Here is a 22,313-nt window from a genome sequence, read left to right on the forward strand (position 1 = left end):
GTTCGGTTTCCTCAGTATGTAGCCGTGCTTCATCAAAGATAAACACAGTTTATGTCTCATCGATTTTCAGTTTCTGCGCCATCACAAAGCCACTGAAATATGGGGTGAAAAGAACACCTCGACGGATGATCATCTACGTGAGCCTCGTTTGGTTAGGAGCAGCCTGTATCAGTCTCCCCCCGTTGTTGATAATGGGAAACGAGCATACTTACTCGGAGACTGGGGCATCTCATTGTGTAGTCTGCCAGAATTTCTTTTATCAAATCTACGCTACGCTCGGCAGCTTCTACATTCCTTTGTTCGTGATGATTCAGGTAAGTTTACTTTCCATATATTGTTTCCCACGTTTTCCCATTCTATGGCTTAGAAATCCTTACTGACCCGTAAAATACAATTGACCATTGGAAGAAAAACAATGGGATAAACCGTTCGAATGGCCAGTGAAAATTATACAGCTTACAAAGCAGCTTGAAATTCGAGTTTCTCGAGAATTTCAAAGTGTACTTAATTATCAGTTTAAAGTGGCCCCCAGTGAAACTTAAGAGCAGTTCTTAAATCGAGTTTAAAAGTGCTTAAACACGAAGTGATTCCAATTAATCTTTGAATAAACTTAAACGTTTCAACCGGAGTGTCTCTCGTCTAAATTGAAATTCATCCACGATGATATTTGAATTTGATTAAATTTCTTGCGCGTTGGTTTAGCTTCCTTCATCCATCATATTCGAGAGCCAGCCTCGTCCCGATTTGTTAAGCTTTATCAAATTAATTGAGACGGCGACGGTCTATACTGATTAGAGGGTCATCGAAGTTTAATAATACATCGACCGACAACAAAGTTAGTTACCTGGCTCTAATGAAGCCTAATTAATGCGTTAGGAAGTGTATTACGTTAGCAAGTGGATCACCGAAAGCGATCATTATAATTTCGAACTTTAGACTAACTCCTAATAGAATGAGCCCTTCGTAATTCAAACTAATTGAACTTCTACGTTATATAGGCAAGGTAACCGGTACAACCAAAAAGTAGATTATTCTACGTGCAAAGATAAATTGAAAATGTGAAATGAAATTTTTTCGTATATTGCTTCGTTTCCAAGATAATTGAATTTGAAAATTTGTCGGATTCGCGTGGATTTAATTTCTGACGACCAACTTCGTTATACGCGATAGATACCGAGAATCCCATATTAAAATTACCGAAATGTGTTACAAATTAATAGTATTAATGCGTACGAATTAGTATTGTTCATCATACTATTAACGTTATTACGTCCAGTGAAATTAGCAAAATGCTTTCGCGTAGGACTTTCCTTAGGGAGCCTAGAACATCGACATTTTCATTAGCGAAAATTAAACATATCATTAATATTATTATTACACATATCCATTTTTCGTATTGCATTTAATGTACTTAACACACAAGGTCACAGCATCGCAAATTTTCGCTTCGAAGGTTTTATTGGAACGATCTACAAAAAAGGTTCTTACGACACAGTTCACGTTCTCGATAAATAAGTTTCGTGGAAACGTATCCGGCAACTAGATCGCGTTTATCCATCGCAAACATCAGGTCACATTTTATCGCATTAATTAAAGCAACGGCTGGCAATAAAACTGTCACTCGTTGATCGTCGACGACGGTACGACGGCCTGGCAATTATTTCACTGCTATTATGTCAATTCACGTTAACGTTGTCACACGACCGCGAAAGTGCGCGCGACCGTTTATTTTCCGGACTCGTTACGTTGGTTTCCCACCAATTATTTCCATGGGTTTGTTTGCCACATGTGAAACGTCCAATCAATCGGGACCGCAACATCGAAAATCAATTCTTCTTGTCCAGCTGGAAAAACAAAAAGAAATTTTTTGAATTTTAACGATCCCCCTGTCCTGTGGTCAACGGTTCGCTTATTTACCCAGTGATTTTACCGTTTCCATGTCAGCCTAGATTTCTATTGATTTTCCGTCGCGTTTCGATATTAGATTTAGAGTTTGAAAGCAGAGATATAGATCGAACTCGAGGATAATTTGTGTTACAGGTGTATTACAAGATATTCTGTGCCGCGCGTAAAATAGTCCTGGAGGAAAGAAGAGCTCAAAGTCACCTGGAGGCTCATTGCTACCTGGACATAGAGCCGACGGCGCAGCACCATCAGCCGTCCGTTGTAAACCGTCAATTAAATTCTGACGTTCAGGGGGTTCATGGAAGTCCACCTGTGATGCAACACCGAAGTTCGAGCACCTCCACCACGGTAAGTGAATGAATAAATCTCTCTTTTACTCTCGTTCTTCGATCGCAGCTAAAATACCTGCTAAACAAAATTTAACATAAATAAACGAAAAGGCGTTTATCACGCGAAACAAAAGCTCGGATTTACAGAGACGAGCACGAACGATTTAATGGATGTGATTTCGCGATCGCTCACCGCAAATTAGCAAGGCAAACTTTCCACGCGAATCTCACCCGAATACAAAGGGTCACAGATAGTCACAACAAAACTATTCAACGAGCATGATCTCGCAACTGTCCTATTAACGCGAATCGTGAGTTTACAATGGAACAGTGCATAGGAACTTGAACTCATTCTTCAAAAGAAAATGTAATATTTATTCTCGTTCACGAAGTTTGCTTCTTTACTAGTTTAGTATAAGGAAAAAAGAAGAAGAAAATGATATTTCGAATGAAAATTCATTGATATTAGAATATTGCATACTAACACGATTTCATGACATAAAAGTACTGCAAAATTAAAGCTTAAGGTTTAATAATAATAATTACGTAAACGCTTCATAAATATTTTTAATACAAAATGGCTGATTTTTAATTACAGCAAGCAATGGAGCACATGGAAATTCAGGTACCATTCTTTGACAATTTGTCAGTTTTTAACAAAAGCCTTATGTAGTGAGTTTTTATAAATCTTAAGCTTCAAATTGGCATAGTGTAATTGCTATTTTAGAATACTTTTATGTCATCAAATCTTGCCAGACTTCGTACATTTTCAAATCTGCTAGTTGATGTCCAATAATTTAATATTATTTTGACACTAATACGTAGTGATTTTTCGAACGGGCTGTCCTGTAGAATAATTTTTCTTCTTTTCTATAAAACATCGCCGTGTAATATACGTAAAGCGCATTAAAGTTGTCGACATCCTGCTAGCACCCCAGGGTTTACCGAGTACTATCGTTCGAACACTTTTGTAACTTATTAGTCTCGCACGTGCCATAAACTAATTTAAGTAATTAAGGGACTTCAGGCCGGTGAATTCGAGGAAAAGTTTCTTACTTAATTCACGACGGCTGAGAGTTGATGTTTCTAATTTCCTTGCGCTATAAATTATACTAGGGTCAGATTATTTTTGGTTACATCAATTTAAAAGTTTTTTCATTAAAAATATCGGCGCATTAAGCACCTTCAGTATTAAGATTAATTGAATTCACTAAGCTAATAATAGTATAATGCCATTGAAAATTCTCTTTCTCTTTTCTTCTATCAATTATTTCATTAGAATACATTTACGGCTTCCAAGGTAATTAACGCGTTAGTATTATTATCTTTCAAATCACACAATTAAGCATACTTTCAGTAATAAGCAAAGATTACTTTGCTCACGATTTCACAAGAGAAATTGAATTAGCTCCCGTGGAATACGCAATGTTTCGTCGAGTTTCAACGATAGCTTTACAGCGTTTAATTTTCTTAGCTGTTGCACAATCTATTATCAGTTTTAAGGGGAGCTCATCATAGTATGCGAAGAAGCTTGCCAGAGATCGTTAAAATTTTAGTCGACACTGGTAGAAGTTCCCTGCATATTTCCTGCAAACCTGTAACATCGTAGATGTAGTTAGAATAACGAAGTTTACTCTATGCGACGGGCAACTAGAAAATTATTTCCTGTAACGCCTTGGGACAAGAGTCCCAAGGGACACTGTGACACACGAGATTTTCAAGCAGAGATGTCTTCATAATTGAGAAACTAAGTTTCATCGATGAAGGATGTATTAACATCTCTGATCCGCATTTTCCACAGCGAATATTATAATATTTCGTACAATTACAATATAACTTTCTTTTCTCTGTCTGTACCTATTGCGTGAAAGCATTTTCTTAAGGGTCGAAAATTCTCGCTAAAGAACGTGACATTTTACAAGCTTCTCCCCCATATATTCTCATGCCAAGTAAAAATTAGCAAACGCAAATGGTGGAAAACAAAAGAGCCTGACAAAAACTTGCTCCGACCTCGTTACCGTTGAATTCTTTCGTTTCACCGATGGAACACGCCATAAATTCACTTTTCCCGGCTCTCAGAAAAATGCGGAAAATTCACGCGGAGATGTCGGAACAGCTGTGACACTGTCGCACGCTTTTACTGGCCAAGCGGTTTGACAAAAAAAAAAGAAAAAAGGTAAAAATAAAAATAAAAAGAAAAGGAAAGCATATGCTTCTCGCTTGGTCGCGGCTGCAAGTTCTCACGTCGAGAACAATTCGAATTTTTTTAATTACTCGAGGGACTGCTTTCATCGGCTCGCGCGTGATACGCGACACTCGACGAATTTGTTTCTCTTTTTTTTTTGTTTTTTTTTTGTTTTTTTTTTTTTTTTTTTTTTTTTTTGTTCGAATGTCCACCTGTCGAATATTTTCAGTTTTGTTTCGATATTTTTTCAACGTTCTTCTCCGGTGTTGAATTGGGTTTAGATTTAAAATAACAGAATTCGAAAAAAGTCATTCCTCTTGGAATATTTTAAACAATTTTTAAATTATTTAATTTCGAAATGTTATTATAATATTTTGAATTTAACTACGTTCTTATAAAATATAAAATTTTTGTATTTATGTTCCTCTGAGAAATATGGTACACTTGTATCAAGTTAATACTTGTCTTATTGCTAAAAGTGACCTGACGTTCCTATTGTTTATAGTAGGCTTGCTTTTATGGTTCCAGAAAATGGTAATTTATGTGACAGGTAGTTCTAGTAAAAATGTATGAGTCTAATCTTCGTATGCTCCTTTCTGCTTGTACTGTCATATTTATCTGCTTACATAAATCAAGATAAATCCAACAATAAATGCTGCTATTTGTTGCTAGCAAGCTTAGAGGAGAAATGAATGTTGGTATCAGATCCAGCTACCTGCGTATACCATTAAAAATTAAATGTTTGCAAAATTTCTATATAATTATGGTTGCTTAATTATTCCAATCATGCTTAAAAATACAATTTTAAAATATAACATAACTTTTATGTTTGAATAGAATATAAATTTAAATATGATATTTTTAATGATACAAAATAATTTACTACTCGTGTTTCTGCAACAATTTTATTTTATTCGAATAACGAACTCTGTTGTTCGATTCGGTAATAAAGGGTTTCGAGAGGTCGAGGGTGGCGTTCGAGGGTGTTCGAGATAGGGGTTGAAACAGTATCCGCGTTAAATTCGAAGAATGAGTCGCAATCTCGACATTCTTAACTGGTAGAATGATAAAAGCAATAAAAAGGAGCGCAGAGGGAAAGAATGATAAGGACCTGGCAAGAGAAACGAGACTTTCTCGACGAGTTAAGATCGCCGCGGTGGGTCGTTCGAATAAAATCGATACGGTATTTACGCTGTTTCTTCCCGATTTCTCTATCGTTGCATAAAATTGCAATTTACCGTACGATGAGGCTTTTCCTACGGCCGGGAAAACCTTTGAATTAATGAAACGTCTTCTGCAATCCTCCCTTTTCTTGCCTTACCACTGTCTGATTTATCACGTACACTTTCTACTTGTCGAGCATCGTAATGGCGGTATTTATTTGTTTCTTTTAAATTAGCCGTCTGCTAGTCGACTCGATAGGATCTTTGAAAAATGCAGGGAATCTTTATCTAATACCACACTGCAATTACAAGTTTTATTTAAAATTAATGAAAAGTTTTACTAAACTTAATTTTTTTTAATTCTACCTAAAATTTCGTATAATTATTATACGAACGCTAAATTTAGATTTCCAATGAAAAGAATCGAATCGTTCGTTTATCGGTTACTATTTCAAGGGCGACGATAAAAAGCAGAGGGAGAAGGGTGAAGATATATCAAGTTCTCAGGCTTCCACGTGGATACATTATCGTACGTCAAACTTTCAGGGGGGATAAAACTAGTTGGACCAACGCCAACAGGTTCGAACAGATGCGTGAGAAAAGCCTCATGCATCTTTCATCGAACGACGAGCCTTCTGTGCTCCTGATGCCCGTACCAAGCTATAGATTACACTTTTAACCGGCGATTCTTCAGCATTTTCGAATGCACGCGTTTACACGAGTTACTGGCTGCTGGCCAACCAGCCAGAACTTATCGTGTCTCGTCTCGAACAAATTTACGACACGCTCGATTGCCTTGGTCGGCAATTAAAAACTCGCTGAATGGAACCTTTGAATTGCGACCGAGCGAAGCGCGAGTAAATATTACTTTCGAAAAGGTGAAATATTCGTTTGCCACTCGTTTCGAACTTTATATGCTACGGATGGGTTTCAATATTGCCATTGCAGTGTACGAACTTCTAGTAGATCCTTTTGAAATTTTAAATAACCATGAGTTTACTCTGATGAAAAATTAAATTTCCAACTCGGTTTCATAATTTTATTTATTAATTACAAAAATATTAATATCCAGTGCCTGTTTGCTGGTAACAAAAGCTTTTCCACATGGTTCTCTTCGTGGTTTTTGTAATCCAGAATGGCATGAATCAGAAAACGATGCACGACTTTGGAAGAGGCCAACAAAACAGATTTTATTACCAGCATCATCTGGTGCCATGATAGCATTCGATTTTTCTACGACCTCCCATATTGTAACGTTGCCTAGGATAAAAATGACCTCCAATATGCTGTCTGATAAGAAATGTATTTTCTGTAAAGTCAATCACTCTACTATTTCAAAAGCATTGAAACGAGTAACTAAAATTATACCGAACAGCTGTTTTACATTTTCTTGTTAATAATTCAATATCTACAAGGTATTGGTTACATCAACGGAAACGGAAATAGCAATGGCCAAAGAGGGTATCCAAGTGAAAAGAAGGCGATTTGAGGTAGCGTATCGAATACGTCTCTCCTTTTCGTGAAATATGCTCCTGTCACGAGGTAATGTAAAGAAAAATACGTTTTATAACGTTACCTTATGCGGCGAATTTTTCTCTATTGAAACGCCATTATAAAGAAAATTTCTCTCGGTAATGTACCGCGAAAGCCTCGCGTATTTCATACCGTAAAGTGTATCGAGCTACTTCGATGTTCCTGTCATCAGACACGTGGCTTTTGTGTGTTCTCAGATGTTCATTTAACAAAATTCACTTTAGTAAATGGAAAACCATGAAAAGAATAATACTTTCAGGCGATCAGCATCTAATCCTGTTGAAAGTAAACATGGATACTATTACTTTAATAGAAAAACTTGGAGCAAAGTGGAACAGATTTTAAAAGAAATCAGAAAATCTTGTGTACTTTTTCACTTGACCCTAATAGTGGAATAATCAAATATTTTAATTATTTTATAGTAACTCGAAAAATTCAGTCTTCAAAGAATCATCCAAGTACACTTCTTCTTTGTTTAATTTCCGGTGAATACGTCTACTGCGGAACCGCGTATCATCGTCGATTCACGTTAATTGACGCCAGGCTAATTACCGCGTTATCATCATCCGCGTTGCGTCGACGTCGAATCGAATGAAGTCGAATCGAGCATAGTTCGACGAGTAAATTGCCCGGCCCTGATCCGATAATTGTTTCTCCTTGCACACGGCAACCAGTTTCGACGGCTAGCACCGCCTCTAATTGGTTTATTCCCGGCTGGCTCGTTCACTTTTATCGAGGACCACCAGCAGCTGCCTGAACGGCCAATGGTCCGTTGTAACTGTGGCTTGTTTATCAGCTAAATGTTCTTTGCCGCGGATTAGGAGGCTACAGAGAACACCTGAATTTTAGTATTCCAAAGATGCCGATGGTATTTCTTTTCTTCCTCTTTGCCATAGGGCCAAGTATTGCCATACATCCTGATTACTGAGACTTTCACGTTTCATCTCAGACAACGTTGTTTCCCATTCTGTTGTAACGTTCAAGTGGTGACATTCGTCTTCGTAAATCATCCGGCAGGAAATATCGCCAGTCTCTGGTAACTCGGACAGCGTTTCCATTATCTGGGAAAACCGAGTGTTTGCACGATGTCGTCCGCAGCTTCCGTCGGGCGCGCGATTCCGTGGAGCGTTCTATATCTCGTGTGTCAAAATTGTTGGGCAACTGTGTTGCTGCAACGAAAACGGCAAATTTCAGTGGGAATTAACACCGGCCGACAGCTTTTGCAAAATTCTCCGACCGAAATTCAGCATCGGTGAACGCGCAATAATCTCCCAGCCGTTCATTGTGTTCCCGTTTGATGGTTCCCCGACCGGAAGCGGTAATTCGTTGCAGCCAAACGAACAATCCATGATTGCCTGCTATCTGTAATTCCCGTTTCGGAATGCAACGTACAATGGTAGGAATTTCTTTTCACTCGATCGTTGATCTGTTACCAGTTTTTGGCGAGTTCAATAGCGGGAAAAGAAGGGAACGAAGCCGTTTTTTGTTGTCCTGTTATTTGTAAAATCGATGTGCTGATGCAGACTGTTGGAAAATTTTTATTTTATTACTTGTTCATTTTAGTTTAATAGAATTTGACAGAAAGTACAACCAACGTAGGAATATTATTTATAATTTAAATAATAGCAGAATCGTGTATTCATTGTAAAACGGGTCGTAACAGTCATAATAAAATGGGTCATGGTGTCACAGGTCACGGGATAAGTAGCTCAGAATTCAAGGCTTTGTTCGCGAATAGGAATAATCGGGTACAATATACGGTTCCCTGAGGAGGACTCGGATGTACTGCACGTATCAATTTCAATTTACTTGAATAAATTTTTTAAGGTCAATGTGCTTCTTTCAAAAACATTCCACCTTTTTAAGCCTTTTTGGAACTCGATAATGAATCAGTTTAGAAAATTATTAATTATTTTTATAGTACATAATTTAGTTATTTTTACATGTTTATTTTCTTTCATAAGTATTGTTAATAAAATTCATAATTGAGTAGCTTCTGAAAATATTCTATGAATGAAATTGAGTGAATAGAGTGAAATTGACGTTTAAAAAAGTGGATTGTTATATGCAGTTTTAGGTCGAGGAGTGTTCACTGAAATATTTTATATCGTATTTAATATGCCGTCTGTGTGTCTGATGCTATATTGAAATTTTCCAGTAAAATGTGTACGGTAAAGTACATATCTATTTCTGTAGTAGCGAAACTATGATAAACGGAATAACTCTTACTACTTGGCACATGCTATTGCTTTATTGGTGATTGCTATGCGATTACTAGACGATTATTTGCTTATTATTGCATAATTAATAGTTAATCAATGAATGATTGCCATTGTTATCGACTGTAACATATTGCAGAGTAATTAGTAACTGGTCTGTAGATAATTTCTAATCGATTACAAGGATGATTAACTTACAAGCTTCTAACTTATATAGCAGTTATTCAGTTATTATCATTATGGTGCTTACAATAGAAATTAATGAAAAAATCTGACTAGAATTTCAAAAATTTTATTAATTGAGAAATATAAAATTGAGGGACTGAATTTCTTAAATATAAACAACAGATAGAAAAATTAGTTGTAATCATAAAAGGGTTAACACTAAACCACCATCAAACAGTAAGAAGGTTGTATGTACAAAATGAAAGACCATATGAAAACGTCATAATAAATCCATAGATCATCCAGCCAGTAGGGTGTGTATTCTGATAGATTCGTAGCTTGTTTGTTTCTGTTGTCGACAAATCGGATATCGATTTTCGGTTTATTCGGAGAGCTGACCCGGTCGCCAGGGAAATGCTTCTCCCCTGCCGCTGGATTTCGCGGGATTTTCCTGCTTCATTTCACCCAAAACACTCTAAATCTCTTCACCCTCGGCTCCTTTTCGGTGTATGCTGCTCTTGAAATAAGTTAAAGAGGAAGAGCTTCTAGCAGGTTGCGCGAGAAAAGATCAGAGAGAAACATCCCTCTGTTGAAAGCAATTGAATCTCCGAAGCCAATATCGAAGACAAAGCTGAAGAAGCTTGCAGAAGATACGGGAAGCCACCGGCTTAACCTATTTCCTACATAAATTTCAGATTTAATCATTTGTCGGTCACCTTGTTAGATTTTTAATGAAGATTACAAATTAACAATCTTTTCATCTTTTCGTGCTAAACTAAAAAATTATTCACTTCATCTGATTAAAATGCATCGTTGAAAATAAAGTAGAAGTTGGTAAATGATTAGAGTGCTGCGGGTTGCTTATCATTGTTCAAATCTCTTCTAGACCAAGTTCAAGATTAAGAGCTCTTTACTTTGACCCACAAAGATATCTAAACGTTCTGATTGTAACTTGCAGTTGAAGTTTTGCCCGGAAATGAAGAGCTTCAACCTCAAGAGCCCATGACAACAATTCTCTAATGCAGAAGTATCAAGGACGAAGGCTTTAACTATGAAATCGTGAGATAAAATTGTCCCAGTTTCGAAAGTTTGATATTCATATCTGCGATTCGTGTTTAAGCGAAATAATTAATATTCCCTTAATCACAACAATGTCAAAAGAATGAAAAATTCATGACATTTCAAATTTTCCCACGAAATATCTGATTTTCAAATTAAAAATATTTCAAAAACTATTTTTATGTAGAATACCATGTATGCATGAATTTTTGGCTGAAATCTAATCTCACGAAACGATGAAACCGTAACCAAAAGTAAATCTGTCAACGAGATGTCTCGAGAGACAAAAGGTAAAGGGCCTGCGGTTGAAATTAAATCTCGGCCAGTCCTGTAGTTTCATCCCTTGACAAAGGTTGCAACCGTACAGCGAAAAGTGACGTGTAAATCCTTTCTATCTATCCACCTATGTGTCCGTGCAATGTTCGGAGAACAGTCGTAAAGAAACTTCTATCGTTTCGTCCAGCTCCTTTCATTGGATTTTCGGTACCATATTTCAACGTTTTCTCGGGTATTCATACGTGGAAGCGTCGCGGCATAGTATAAATCCCATAAGGCGCATAACGCACACTCCATTTCCATTCTAATGGATCCTCTTCTCTTTTCGTTTCGTTTTCTCAACCGGTTGGCCCGCTCGATAATCCTCGAGCGGAATCTGTTCGCTCATCTCACGCGTCTCGGACCGATTTCGCGGATTTAAACGGAAAGTTAGGGCCCACGATTTCCCATCGATTTTCCCGCCATGGGAGACGCTGATAAATGGAATTCGGTTGCCGGCATTCAGAACCGGGCGACAGACGCGATATTAGGCTGATATTAGGATTGGTATTAGGTATAGCAGCTTTCCAATGCCTCACCGGTAGATTCATCAATCCTCGATGGGATTTTAGGATTTTTTTTTCGGCTTCATCCTTTCGCAATGATGTTCTGATGATAATATTGCTGTTTTTTACGTAGCTGAATTTAGAATACCTTTTTATCCCTTTTTAATAATATTCGTTTGGGATGGAATATTCTAATGATCTAGCGGGTTAATTAAACCCTCCTTAACCACAATATTGTCATTGAGTCGAAAGTGTTACGATATCATGCTTTCTAGAAAGACGAAATGATGTGGTAATATATTCATGAAGTGTCACCGTATCGAATTGAAAGCGTAATAAAGGAAAGCGATATTGAGTTTTCCACTGTCAAACATGATCAATTTCCTGCTCTATTTGAAGATCAGGGTGAAGGTATTATCACATTGATTGTTAAACGAAATTGTGTGTGATCCAAAAAATTCTTACGTTCATGATTTCAATTATACCAGAAAGTCAAGAAGTAAAATTTCGAACAAGACTGAATGATAAAATAAATTAGATGATTAATTTAGACAATGAATGATGGAAGATGTAAGATCGAACAACCTAGACAAGAAATATAACATGGAAAGAACAAGGCTATTTCAAAAATGCGATGAACAACACAATTTATCTGATGGGAACGAGATGTACTCAGTTTGTGGAGCTTGCTGACAGGGAATATTTCATGGAGACGTATATTTTTGTAACCGGTCGCATACAAAATCCTTTCAACGATGTTTCAATCCTCCTGACAAATTTCTATTCCAATATTTATCAAACTTTCCCATTTTTGGTCATTTTCGTTTCGTCAAGTGGTATTTCTACTGGTATCTACTGGTATTTTCGAATCATCCTTGCTTTCCATACCAGCTGTATTCAAGTGGTTGCAAATGCTGTTATACCTTCATAAATTTGAAAAAATTCTCGCAACTCCACTATTTTTCTTCGTTTTACTTTCTTTCAAACAACATCACGGTGCTCGTCGTAAACTCGTTACACTTTCTTAATTGATTTTTACTTCGTTTCCCCTGGAAACTACCTTTAAACTCTCAGCAAGGATGATGGAATCATGTCATTTCTTTCTTATCCGTTTATTGGCTTGTGTGATTCTTTACTGTGATATCCTCTTAGCTCGCAATTTCATGGCTTAGAGCAAGACGATTGCCATTCGATTGAAGAAATTCTACCGAGATCCCCTTACAGCCTGTAGATAGGATTAATTATTATCATTTTTTATCTTTCTTTTCATCATTTTTCCTGAGGAAACCTTCTTTGCTCGACAGTGTACATAAAACAAAACTTTTATTTCTAAACAAATTTTTACACCTTGCACAATAAATGAATATGAATTTTAAAGTAAAAGCAAAGTCCAATATTTACACTGCTATCTATCATTCACAATTTTATGTAAAAGGCAAATAGAAGAAGTTCTGACAACTAATTGACGAATCTGCGAGTGCATTACACCTTGTCATCGAAAACTACAAGAGCAGTACTCTTGTGAAACAGCCTAGAATTCTGAACACGTTGTATTTCATCCATCAAATATATTCCATTAAACTTGATTTATGTTTATACTGATCGGCATCACTGAAGAGGATGATGAAGAAGAAGAGGGTAAAGATGAAAAAGTGGAGGCAAAAATATCAGTAGCCTGAAGCTAAGTTCTCTCAGCGGGAGATAAAGCGTTCCATCGTTTTCGCGTATCTGTAGTATTTTCTCTGTTATACTTGTTCGAGGGCCAAGTCAAGGGTTGTAAAAAGGAAATAAGAAATATTCTCGTTGGAATTCCATCGTAATTTAATGTCTACGTTCTCTCGACATGATTGTAAAATATTTCGAGTGACAAGTTTAAATTGTGATAGACACTTAAAAATTCAAACTGATGTCTTCACGGGGTTGAATGATATTTTACGATGCATTTAATCGATGTAGTATTCTGCTGTTAAATAGTAGAAAATAATAACAACGATGAACAGTAATGGTAGATTGTTGCGATATAATAAATGATCCAAAGGGACAGCGACAACACGAGGGTGTATACTTTAACAATAACAATGCAGGTGGGAAGTGTACGGTAACTATAATATGAATTGTTCATGGAGACGGGTTTTCCTTTGCCGTACGATTCTACAAAGCTTTGCAGCCGTTTCCGGTGCAACTGCAGGCTCGTATCGCACGGGGACACTTTTCCCTTTGTTCTCGTTTTGCCCTCTGTACGTCGATATCGAGTATCTTCGAGGCACAGACGTATCTCATCGAACATGCCATTACTCATACCCCTTTTTCTCTACTCGAATTTGAATATGCATCTTTAGAAAGTCTCACCTGACTATCTACCCCTACAGATTCCTTCATTTCCATTTCCGGTGCGTTGCAAAGGAAATAATGGGATTTTCTTTTAAGGACAATGCAGGATAATCCTCATTGTAGGATAATCGCATTATTCTTATCATTTATCAGGATTATTTCTCGTTAAAATGGTTCGTCTCTTCTGAATATTACATAACTCATTCTGGGAATAAATTGAGGTTTCAAAAATGATTTTTTCATCAATTTGTATCAGGCAATGATTTTATTGGAAAAATTTCATCCACAAAGATTATGTCGGTTCTTGGCTGCGTGTGCTCGTTGTGCTCGATAGACGATAACAATCTCGTGTTAAGTCAGGCAGGAGAACCACCCCATGGGGTGGCTTACGGAAACAGCATAACGCTGCTTACGACTTCACTCGCACCCCATTTCCTTCACGAGAACATTTTTTTCTTTCGTTCTAGCATTGCCTTTATATTTGCACACTTTCACCCTTTCGACACTCAATTCGTTCCTTGAACTGTTTCATCTGATTTATTTCATCCCTTTACGCGATTCTATCTACGATTAATTATACCCTGAGTGTGTAGAATCTAGTAGTAATTTTATCTATTTAAATTCAAATTTTTTGTCTGCCTGTAGTATACCTACTCATAAACGATCTGTTGAATTAATTTTGCATAGGAAATTATAATTTATCGACAATGTTATTATTCTAAACCTTCAGTAATTGCTTCGCTTATCATCGGATTATTTCTTGTAGTTTCCTTCTTACTAAAATTATGTTCATTACCGTTTCTCTTCGCTTTCATTACCTCAAAGAACAAACAGTGTGCTGCGTTCCTTTTTGCATAGTCATTTGAATAATTGCATTCTTATTACGAACAACAATTCACTTTATTTCACATTCATAAAACATATTTTCAACACAGTCTCGTGGCTCCTTTGTACATCGTTAAAGAATAACGTTTTTTCAGCTTGCTCGCTTTGTCGTCTCGTTAACTAAAGGAAAAGTATTTCGAGCAGCTGTCTCTTTAAAATGAAAATTCCATTAATATTTCAAGATCAAACATCTCGTTCTTGTGCTTTATTAAAAATGTACAATAACGCTCCTCGTTTCGCACCTTTGCTTATTTATCGAATAATATCAATTCGCAAGAAACAATTTCATAAAAATGTAATTGGCGATGAAAATAAGTTCAACGATGGTGAAATAATAAGAGCAGAAAATTTAATTAAACATTCCTTCTTTCATGATTGTTCCTCAATTGTTATTATTTTTATGCTTTTCGAAAATCCACCCTGCAAAATATTAGAAAACTTGAAAAAAAATAAATAAAATAAAAAAATATTTTTTAATTCTATGGTTTATTTTATGCTGATCGAAGTCGGTCGGGAAGAATTTATTTCAATAGAAAATAAAAGGAATCATTTCGCCGGTGAGAATCATTATCCTTGATTTCCCATCACTTTGTCCCTCCATTCAAGAAGTAATAATTCTTGCCCCCTCTCTGTCAGCAACCTTAATCTTTCCAATTTTCACGCTTTAACGGACCCTTTCAGCGGCACTTCAATTTTTTCTCTCGCATCATTCGTCAGGATTTCTCCTTGAAACGGAAATACTCGGGCTCTCCTGCAATTATTCGGTCGTACGCGCGAGCTGAGAAGAGCGCTACTCGAACGTCGCGTCGTTACTTTGATTCCTAATTGAATTTTTCAGCTATCAATCGGAGAGGGTGCATCGCGTTTTCTTCAGTATTACTCGCAGACAACGGTGATTTATCTTTCCTCGGGGACACGTCTTGCTGAACCTGGTAAATCGAGTTAGAATGAAAAGAAATGTTAAAAATAGATGAATTTTGGTCCTCGTTGGAAATGAAAAATTCTTTCAAGGAAAGAAAAATGTTAATTTCCTTTATGAATTAGAACGGTGACAGTTTTAGTACCTAAATGAACTTTCCGCTTACTTTATATTACTGTTATGTATGTGTACGTGGAAATTTCCCACCACGTATAAAGGGAATCCATTTTCCCTAAGTACAGCAGTCTCTCTCCCAAGTTCTTTGGGTATCCAACAGTATTGTTGAATGTACAACCCCTGAATCGGTGCTACAAAACCTTACCCTGCATCTAGATTTGTTGTTGGTTCACGGAAACCGTAGATTCAGGGATAATGCAAGAGGGTAGTACTCTCGCCATACTGGCATGTTTTTGCTAGTAGGGCTGAACTAATGTTAAACAATCGCAAGAAGTCAAAATGGCAAATGATACGAAATTAAATAGGAAGTGGAACAGCGAGTGTAACAGTAATCTGATACTCTCTATTTCGTATTTACAGTCCCTTATATATAATAATAATGATAGAAAGCAAATAATTTATTTATTAGATAAAAATTCATAGAATTATATTTGAGAACCCCATTTAACGTAGGCTGGGAGATTACTAATTTTCAAAGTGTAATTAGACTGACTGGCCGTAAAAGTGTTAATAGCCGATGAAAATGACCCCTTTCACAGTTATATACTACTTTGCTGCAAATTGTCTGCTCGATCTCGATGAATAACGATCGGAAGTCGGATTTTAATTGCGTCGAAATCAATTTCCAGAGGCGTACTTTCCGGACAGAGAAAGATATTTTCGATGATGAATTTTAGAATGCCTCGAGCAGCAATCTTATGGAAATCCTTCCACGGATTTTTACGTATTTTAAATGCAAATTTCGAAAACAAGTTAGCATATAAACGTCTCCTCTGCAGTTCGTTGATTGTTCGCTGAAGTTGCTCCTCAGAAAAGGAACAAATCTCGATTCTCCGCCAGTTATTTCATTTCAATATAAATCAGAATTTTTCGCATTCAATAGAGATGATGCTGCAATTTATTCTAAAAGAAGTTCTTTGATTTCAAAGAATTAATTCAGTTACATATATGTTGTAGCTGTAATGAATACTTATTACATTTTCTAAAGCTTCTTTAATTTATCCTCTGAAAAAATTCATAAAATATCAATCTACTTGGAATATTTCTACCGAAACCCTCGTGTGGCTTTACGATTTGAAGAGCACGTTGCCTGAGATCTGGCTCAGAATTCAAATTCGTGCAGCTTGAATTCGGAGAGCATCTTTATTTCACGAACTCGAGAAAGCCAAGAACGGGGAAAGACCGTGTGATAAATGAGAGACGGCTGAGGCTCGAGGAAAAAGCGAGGAAAAACCGAGGCAAAGTCTTCGAAAGTCCGGCCCCCTGGGGCTAATTTTTTTTATTCACCTGCATCTCGAGACGTGAGTTTGATAAGTGAATAGTTGCTGATAGATGCGTCGAATAAATATGCATCCATGGCGGTGAAATACTTGCAAATGAAATCTCATTTGATAAAAAAAATTAATTTGTACACCTGATCAAATTACTCCAACAATTTTCGAAGCAGTGGATTGAAGCATTAGATTAAAAGATTGCTTTTATATCCTATATTATATTAAACATAGCTGTTTCTACCAGCATCAATCATCCCCTTTGTTCGCGTCAATCTTTCCACCATTTTCTCCTTTTCCACTATTTTTTTCCAAACATCTCTGGCCGTCGATTATCCACAGAGAAAACGCTGAGAGTCACTCTCGTTGCGTGGGTGTTTATTGTGCCAGCATTATCTTGCTCGATTTTCCCGACGACATCGGAATGACAATCATCATCATCACGCTCGACATCGTCAAACTTCAACCTGTATTCTATGAATACCAACCGACAACGCTTTAATTGCTTCCGAATTAACGGAAACGAACGTCGTTTTGATTAAACCAGCCAGAAAAATAAAAGAACCTTCCATCGGTAGCAGAGATTTATTGGAGTTCGCTATTCAACTATCTGACTGGAAAAAAAAAGGTTCAACGATAATGGAAGTATAAACACATTCGCTACCAGCGATCAATTGGATCATTTCATTTTCTCATTAAATAGATTAATTCTTTATTCTGATTATTTTCCGGAAGTTGTTGAACACTTTGGTTGAAATTTCAGCGAGCAATCTTCGACGATTACGATTAATTAAACCGTGTATGTAATATGCTCTGTCGAGTTTACATAATAACATGGCCACGGGATACCTTTGATATCTTGAACAAATTTCATTTTTCATCTTTCCCATCCCTTTTTACGATTACCTTTGATTTTCAATGTTTTATTTGAATAGGTATCTTCATTTTCTCAATATAAACGCGAGAAAAAGGATATTATAATTTATAGGATATTTAATCAATTTTAAATTCAACAATGTCCATCGCGGAAATTTTACCACAATTATGGAATATTATAATTGCACGTTTGTTTAATAATTAATATCGGTTGTACACGTGAATTAAATTTTTCGTGAATTTATCTGATGCGTTTAATATTCAGAATAATGAATTGTTAACACTTTATGCACATGTGTAATTTTATAATTTTGTCTGACAATGAATTTTAACAAAACTTAAATATGTTTAAACGATGATCAAGTGACACCTGAAATTTTTTAATTTATTTTAAAAACGAAAGCTGTAGGAAGAAATAATATAGATAACATTAAATGATTCTAATAATTTGATATTGATTCTGAACAATCGTATCGTTAAAAGTTTCTGATTGCTACAAATAAATTGCTACTTGAAGCATAAAATACCCTTGGAGAAATGTCTGAGAAGAAACTTTTTTCACAAAACACTTTAGTGGTTCGTTAAAATTCCAGACCAAACAAGGCAAGAATGTTCGAACACGTATTGAAAGAAAGCTCTCGAATGACCTAAAAGCTGCAACATGTTCGCTTTCGAATCATTATTATCTGCAGAGCAATTCGAAGAAGCGGTTTCACCTCGCCGGAAACCCGTGAGCAATTCCTCGATGATATCAGATGCTGAATTTTCCAGGATAAGGAAGAAAGTTTCCTTGAACGTGGATTGAAAGAGTAAAATTCGACTAGATCTAAAGAAAACCGAAAATTCAGTAAAAGGAATTGACTTGTTCTCGATTTCCGGTATTTCAATTCTCATTTTTCACGAATCCCTACAAATTCACAATATTAAATTGATTATCTACTATTCGATACGACGACAATTTCAATTTTTTCCCTATTTGTGCCATATAGATGCGAATATAATGAGTTCCAAAGGAACATAAATTTCAACTAGCCGCAACGGTGCTCATTTCCTCTCGCCGGAAGTCACTTCCGTTTCTGACTGGTACGGCGAAAATCGTGAAACAAGAATTGCACGAGTTTTACGCGTAGCCCAATGTTCCTGTCAACCCCATTCCGATCGATTTTCATTCAAGAATACTCATTCGAAGTATCCAGATTGTCGTTCGTCAAAATTAATTGAAGCTCGCTTCGCTCAGCGTCGAAACGTCGCGTCGCCTCTTATCGAAACTTACGTTGAAAAATTGAAGCGACAATCTTCTGTCGACAATTTTCTAAATTTGTCAACGAAAATTTCGGAAAATCCGCATACGATTTCCTGGAAGTGACAATTTATTATGACGGATAACAGGAAGTGACAACTCCCGAACTACTTTTCATTTCTGCTTTGTACGTCGTTTTCGAGGGTTTAATTAATTCATTGTTCAGGTATCGTAGTTAAAAGGCTAGTTATGCAATTATTCTCTCTGACGAAATAAAAGGAGAGAAAAGTCCTGAAATGCAAAATGAACAAATCTCATTAGGTAATATTTTAATTATTTCATTTTTAGACTTTTAAAATATCTAAAAATATTCTTGTATTCGAATCTTTGAAACTTTTTTTCTTTTATAAAAATGCAAATTTCAAAGAAGGTGAAATTTGTGATTCAGATTGATCCTGTTGAATCGCATAGCAATCATCTCTTCGCTGAAAATTTCTGTCGTGGTCAGGGATGCGTGTTTCCGATTGGAAAGTTGGTAACCGATGGTCGTGATAATGAGAAAGCAGAGGTGGTAATGCTTGTTAGCGTCAGGTTTGGCTTCGATTTCCGTTGATTTATCGACGATATCATATAACCTGTACCTGCTGGCAAATACCTGCAACGGTCATTCATGGAAATTCAAGAATTTCAGAGCAAACCGTGTACTAGTTTGAGGAAAAGCGATGATGTCCCTTACACAACTCGCGTCAAACTTTCCATAGGACGAGTTCATCTCTAAAGCACGGCAAACGAATTAATTTGACTCTCAGATGAACTCACGAATGCTCGTCTCGTACTAGCAGCAATTAGAAATGCTGATTTCCTTCGTGCTGTGTTTATTCCCAGGAATAAATATGTTTCTTTCTTTTTTAAATAACTTCGAAAGAAAATAAAATGATAGTAAAATACTTTTCAAATAAATTGCAAAATAATATTTCCATGGTTCTTACGACGTAGAATCTTCTTGAGGTAGTGCATCATCAAATCATTAAATTGATAGCATCTTGATGGATGTGTGTAGCATCGAAAACCATAGATTGATAAAATAATGCACTGATGAATACACCAGCGTGCAGTGCATGTGTAAATGAGTCGATATATTGATTTATTGGGAGGAATACCATCCGCAGTGAATCAATACGTTGGTGAAACTACGTCGATGTATGGGAATGTCGATAAGATGACAGACAGATGATACTGTATCTTAGAAGATCATTATGCGGATATGCAAAGTACGATAAAAGAATGTAATCTGTATCTATGAATTCCCTTGAGTGTTTGAAATAATGAAGTACTAATTTTTTCTCAATAATTATTTGAATGAATAATCCAGTGCTCCAGAGAAGAGAATGAGAAAAGAGGATGAAAAATAAAGCGATGTTTCTGTTGGAAAGAAAATTTGCTGTCCATGCAGAACACCATCTCTGTCGCTCCTTTAAAATGCAACCCGGCCAGACAGGTCATATTTCAAAAGGTACAGCCTGTTAATCAAACTTATCTGCTTCTAATGAAGCTGTCGCAATTTAGCCAGCCGAATGGCGTTCATAATGGGATTTACAATCTTCTCAGGCAGCATCGGTGTTCGCTGTATTAAATTCACGTTAATCGGGGATTGATGTCTGCTCGTGAAATCGCGTAGAATTGACACTCACCCAAAATTGATTCGTACTAATTACCTCAAATAAAAATAATTATCCAGAAATATCGAGCTAATATTGGTACACGAACCAGACTGCTGTGAATTATTAAATTACTGCACATCGGGTGGTACATTTCAAACCCTGCAAAATCTGCAATAATTTGATGACATAAAAGTACCATGAAATAGCATTTATACTATGTAAAATTGAAGCTTAAGGTCTCATCGAAATGACTGCATAAATCGATCGATAAATTATTAGATCACAGATCTAAGGCGTCGATCTCAGATGAATATCACAACATTCGACGCGATAAGGAATAAGAATTTCAGGATTCGGATATGTACATACATACGTGTACGTATGGAAGGTACACAGGAATGGAAAAGTGTACGGACAAATTCTAGCGACGAATGGAGAATCGATATTCAATTTGCGGCCTCCGAGATGAGGAAACCAGATACGTACGCGTTTCAGTAACAACGTTTTTAAAGCGAACCGCGGAATTGCTTGAATTATGATCAAGTGTTCTACTTATCTGAATTTAATCGGTTGTTTCACTGCTTTCCTCGAGTTTATTATCTCAGATTTCAATCACGCTGGCGCGAACTGCATCCATGATCATATTCGAATTAGGACACTGATCTTTTTACGTGTGTTCTCCAAACTGCTCTTCTTTTATCTGATAAAAAGAAGCTCTTTCAATTTTGGAAAAATTTAAATCGGTAACCTTACAAGAATTTCCAAGAATTTCTCAGAGATATTTCTTTCGCCTGAACGTTTCTTGTAAAAGATTCTACGATTCAGTGAAATATGAAAGACGAAAAAGGCAACGGTTCATCATTCGTAAGCGATCCACCTATGCAGAGAAAAAGAGTCAAGGATAATAATTCTTTGGATTGTGAAGAGCTGAGAACGTTGAAGTAAAAGTTGTTTCATTGAAATGTTGAAGCTTTATGATCATCGAAATTGTAGAATTTCTGCGGATCTGTGACTTGAAAAATGTGAAAGAGCTTGGCGCTTTCTTGTAAGAAGACTAAAGTTGTCTTCTGCGCGAGACACGGCTCGTTGAGAACGCGTGTGGACGACTTGGAGAGGAGAAGGAAACGTCTTCTGCGGTTTTCCAAACCGGCGGGAAAGCAACTCGGTTGATCCGTGGCAATATCCTGAGGAAAAGGGTTAATAGAGGAAATCCGGGCTTCCTTGACGAACACGGTTTACGTTCTACCCTAGGATTGACGAGTTTGTTTGCCTGAAGGATATAGCGAGGATAAGAATTCGGAAATTGGAAATGTACGAAACGTACAGGATATTGAAAAAAGATATTGAGCTTCCGATATCGACAGAATTGGTTTCTTGCTTCGTTATCAAACAAGAGTGACATTTACTGACGATGATTATTCATTCTGCTTAAATTTTTCATTATTGACCGATTTCCACACATTTCACATTTTGATTGACATGAAAGTTAAATAATTGAGGGAAAGAATATTCCAATATTTATTAACAAGTTGTTATTTTATTTTGCTAGCTTTTGTTATTCATTTTTACGCTTT

General features: G+C 36.5%; 1 protein-coding gene across 1 annotated transcript in view; it reads left to right on the forward strand.

Annotated features, from left to right (window-relative positions):
• 5-HT7 (5-hydroxytryptamine receptor 7) overlaps positions 1 to 22,313 on the forward strand; it is an 87,233-nt gene that overhangs the window by 39,300 nt on the left and 25,620 nt on the right. Inside the window, exons 5-6 of the mRNA XM_034329945.2 lie at positions 71 to 314; positions 2,041 to 2,253. Of these exons, the coding sequence (XP_034185836.1) occupies positions 71 to 314; positions 2,041 to 2,253 (457 nt within the window). The remainder of the gene's footprint in view (positions 1 to 70; positions 315 to 2,040; positions 2,254 to 22,313) is intronic.

This window comes from Osmia lignaria, chromosome 2, assembly GCF_051020975.1.
Source record: "Osmia lignaria lignaria isolate PbOS001 chromosome 2, iyOsmLign1, whole genome shotgun sequence".
Taxonomy (NCBI): domain Eukaryota; kingdom Metazoa; phylum Arthropoda; class Insecta; order Hymenoptera; family Megachilidae; genus Osmia; species Osmia lignaria.